The sequence below is a fragment of the Chrysochloris asiatica genome, unplaced genomic scaffold (genome assembly GCF_000296735.1).
Source record: "Chrysochloris asiatica unplaced genomic scaffold, ChrAsi1.0 scaffold00367, whole genome shotgun sequence".
Taxonomy (NCBI): Eukaryota; Metazoa; Chordata; class Mammalia; order Afrosoricida; family Chrysochloridae; genus Chrysochloris; species Chrysochloris asiatica.
This window is the reverse complement of record NW_006408885.1, coordinates 169,922-174,535: the sequence shown is the minus strand read 5'-3', so window position 1 is coordinate 174,535 and position 4,614 is coordinate 169,922. Positions and strand designations below refer to the sequence as shown.

The 4,614-nt window shown below is 41.3% G+C and overlaps 1 protein-coding gene across 1 annotated transcript in view; it reads left to right on the top strand.

Moving 5' to 3' along the window:
• The first annotated feature begins 285 nt into the window (after positions 1-285).
• The window catches only part of SLC41A3 (solute carrier family 41, member 3), a 134,016-nt gene continuing 129,687 nt past the window's right edge, over positions 286-4,614 (top strand). The window contains exon 1 of the mRNA XM_006876220.1: positions 286-552. Coding sequence (XP_006876282.1) covers positions 286-552 — 267 coding nt within the window. The remainder of the gene's footprint in view (positions 553-4,614) is intronic.

Genomic DNA, 4,614 nt, shown 5'->3' with positions numbered 1-4,614 from the left:
TATGTATTTTTGCTCTTGCCTGTTTGTATGATTTCTCTCGCACATATCACATAGCAAATTAAATTTGAAAGTATCCTAACTTAAGGTTCCAGGAGGCTAGGCAGAGTGAGAGCTGAGATTGAGGATATGAATGGGCCTGAATAATACCAGTCTCTGGCTGAACAGTAGAAGCTGAGGGATTGATTATAGAGCATAAAACCCTTAGAAGTCAGTATTTCTTTTCTATAGCTCCTGTTATTTTTTTATCTTTTAGGTTACAGCTACCAGAAGCTCAGCTTTGATCAGATGGATAGAGCTGAGACTCGGCAGCGGAGGCTGGAAGGCATTGATAAGCCAGAGAAGCCGGGCCTGCCACAAGTCCTCAGCCCAGGAAGCCCAGCTTCAGAAGATGCACCTTGGAATGTTCCTGAGAGCCAGTGGGTGGCTTACAAACAACTGGGCACTGAGCCCAGCGGGGAGACCACTGTGTCGATTGGGGTTCAGGTGACTCTTCCCTTCACGTTTGCAGGCCTGGGACTGTCTATGGCCGGTGTGCTTTTGAACTATTTCCAGGTAACAGGGAACTAAATGGGGATGTTGGTGGTAGGGAGCTTGTCCTGTGTCAGCCTAAAAAGAAGGCAGCTACACCATGGGTTTAGTTTAAGATATACAAAGAAGGGCAAATACCCTAAATGCCAGTTTTCTTTATATTGGGCAGTGTTTGCCTAGTTGGAATCCTGATGTGGCACTGTAAGATAAGCATTGGACTGCAAGGTCAGTTTGAACTGCAAGGTCGATGGTTCAAACTCATCAGCAACTCCTCAGAAACCCTATACAGGGTCGCTATGAGTCTGAACTGACTTGATGACACTTAACAACACCAGTAACTCCTAGTTACTGATGACAAGTGAAACTTAACTCAATTTAAGGTTAAATCAACAATTAGTAAGCTTCTATAATTGAAATATGTGAGGAGGCTAGATTTCAGGAGTGACATGATCCAAGTCCTTAAATGCTAACAAGATACTGTCTCTTCTGTATCTCCCAGTCCTGTTTCATTTCAGCCAAGATCACTCAATCTAGTGGGGAGAGTGGCCCTTGGCAGCCAATCCTTAGTGTAAATATGCTTCGATAAAAACAGAGACCTCTTTATCAGCATAAAGTATCAGTCTCCAAAAATTGATTTTGATCTGCTCCTCTGAGTTCCAGTGTGCACTCTTGTTCCAATCACTGATTACTCATGGATGCCGTTCTGCGCTTGACCATGCTAAGTCACATTGCCATCACACTCTGAAAAAAGACAGGGCCCCACCAGAGGAACTGGGAACTACCCTACAGATAAAAGAATTACAAATACACCATGCTATTATTCTACTATTAATACCCATTCCTTTCTTCTCCAGAAAGGTCTACTCCTATCTGTCTTGGTTATTATCTACTGTAACAAATGCCTCAACTGGATGGCTTTAACAAGCAGAAATATATTCTCTCACATAGGAGGCTAGAAGTCCAAATTCAGGGCACCATCTCTAGGGGAAGGTTTGTTTTCTTTGTCGGTTCTGGAGAAGGTCTTGTCTCCTTTCAACATCTGTGGGCTTCATGTCCCTTGAAAATCTTCATGTGTTTGGGCATCCACCTTCCCCTGGATGTAGATGGTTTTCAGGGCAGGGACTCTGGATCCAAAGAACACATTCTGTTTCTGGATCTTCTTTCTTGCTGGTAATCTAGTCCCTCTTCTTCTCTGCTCACCTGTTTAATCTCTTTTATATCTCAAAAGAGATTGACTCAAGATACAACCTAATCCTATTGATTGTATCCTGTCTCATTAATATAACTGCTTCTAATTCTGCTTCTCATTAACATCATTGTTGTTAAGTGCTGTCAAGTTGGTTCCGACCCATAGTGACCCTGTATAGGGTTTCCAAGGAGTAGCTGGTGAGCTTGAACCATTGACTTTGTGGTTCAAACCGACTTTGCAGTCCAGCATACTAACCCAGAGTGCCACACCAGCACTGCCATTAACATCATAGAGATTAGGATTTATAGTTTATGGGTAATTACATGAGTTCACAAAATGGAGGATAATTACATAATATCAAGAATAATGGTCTAGCCAAGTTGACTTGTATTTTGGGTGGCACACAACTCAACTCCCAGCACTACTAAAGAGTAGTTTAAGCCATGACCAGCTCCATCTTTTGTATTAGTGAACAACTCGCTGAGAACAAAGTTGGTCAGAAGTAGAGCAAGGAAGAAGTCGACAGATACGGAAGAAATGGGAGTTGAGTAGCTCTCTTTTACTTATTCATTGTTAAGGAGGCCTCAGAGTGACGGCATTTTCTGAGACCTTAAGCCACACGCTTCGCTGATTTGGAATTGGTCAAGGTTTGAGTCAGGATTCTGGCACTTATTAGCTACCAGGCTGGGGATTTAATTTAAAAATTAATTTAAATCTCTTGACTTAAAAAAATGATTTAAATCTCTTGATTTTCTTAAATCAGAGATTTAAATTTTAAATCAAGAGATTTAACATAAAAATCTAAATTTCTGTTTTCTCTTGAGAAATCTGCAAATCCTGCAGCATTAGCTCCACATTTCCCTCTGGTTGAAGTCAGTACGATCTGTCCCGTTCAGGTAGCTGTGCTCTCTCCAGTTTACCACAGTCCCCTCCACTCCCTTTTCCACATCATCCTACTTCATTTAGTTACCTGCCTGGCTCCTGTCCCAGATTCTTGTGATCAGTGACACGCGGCACCCCAGCAAGTTCCTCAAATTCAATCTCCAGTAGCTGCCACCTCAGCTCCACTGCCGAAGTTCCACTTGAACTTGTTCAGCCCCAGAATGGCTGTCCTTCAAATCATCATCCCTGATACCTCACTCTGATTGAGCCCCACTGCCCATATTTGATCTCTGTGGCTAACCTCCAGAGCCCTCACACCTCTCCTTTATCCCAGTGGCCTGGTCCTCTCTAGCCTCCCCATACTTCTTTAATCTATGGTCAGCCATCACTGCTTGGATTGTAAGAGCTGAGTTTACAAGTCCCAGGGACTCCGCCGTGTTGCATAGATTTCCTCCATGAATTCCTTCCTCTCCATCATCAATGCCACCTTTCACTCCAACCTTAGCTCTGGTCTTATTCCTTGCAGTACCTTCTTTATACCAGTGAGTGTCAAAAGTTTGGTTTTATTAAATTTTGCTATCAGTACAGCATCATTGATCATGTAACTTCTATACATTCACATACATGTACACATTTGTGTATTGATTTATTAGTTTATGATTTATATATGTGCATACATTGATTTATACACATACACTTGTTGTTGTTATTGTTAGGTGCCATTGAGTTGGTACCGACTCATAGCCACCCTATACACACCAGAGCAAAACACTGCCCAGTCCTGCGCCAACCTGACAATCATTTCCACGTTTGAGCCCATTGCTGCTGCCACTGTGCCAATCTATCTTGTAGTGGGTCTTCCTCTTCTTTGCTGACCCTCCGCTTTACCAAATCTGATATCCTTCTCCAGAGATTGGTCCTTCCTGATAATATGTCCAAAGTATGAGAGTGAACGTCTGGTCATGCTGGTTTCTAAGGAGCATTTTGGCTGTACTTCTTCCAACACACTTTGGTTTGTTCTTTTGACAATCCATGGTACTTTCAATATTCTCCTCTAACACCATAATTCAAATGCTTCCATGCTTCTACCATCTTCCTTATTCACTGTCCAGTTTTCGCATGCATATGTGGTTATTGAAAATACCATGGCTTGGGTCAGGCGCACCTTAATCCTCAAGCTGACATCTTTTGAGCACTTTGAAGAGGTCTTGTGCAACAGTTTAGCCTAATGCAGTACGTTGTTTGATTTCTTAAATACTATTTCCATGAGTGTTGATGGTCTTTCTGAGCAAAATGAAGTCTTTGACAACTTCAATCTTTTCTCCATATATATGGATGTTGTTTATGAATTTACACATATACCTATTGCCGTTGGTTCTGACTAATGGAGCTCCTATAAGACTGACTAGAACTGTGTTCTTAGAAACAGATGAGAATGAAAACACAACATACCAAGATCTTTGGGACACGGCAAAAACAGTGCTGAGAGGACAGCTTGCTGGTACAATGAAAGACACATAGATCAATAGAACAGAATTGAGAATCCAGAAATAAACCCATCCATATATGGCCAGCTGATCTTTGACAAAGGCCAAAGTACATTGAGTAGGGAAGACACAGTATCTGGCAGAACTGGAAAGCAATATGCAAAAGATTGAAACAAGACCTTTTACCTCACACCATATACAAAGACCAACTCAGCATGGATTAAAGACCTAAATATGAATCCCAGAATTATAAAGCTCATCAATGAAAAATTGGACAAATTTAAGGGCTCTAGTCCATGGCATATACAGGCTACGAAACTGTGAAAATTACACAAACAAAAGAAGATAAAATAGATTGGGATGTTCTAAAAATTTGAAACTTATATGCATCAAAGGATGTCACCAAAAGAGTAAAGAGGGAACCCACAGAATGGGAAAAAATCTTGTGCAATGATATTTTAGACAAGGGACTAATTTCTTAAATCTATAGGAAAGTACAACACCTCTACAAGAAAAAGACAAGTTTTC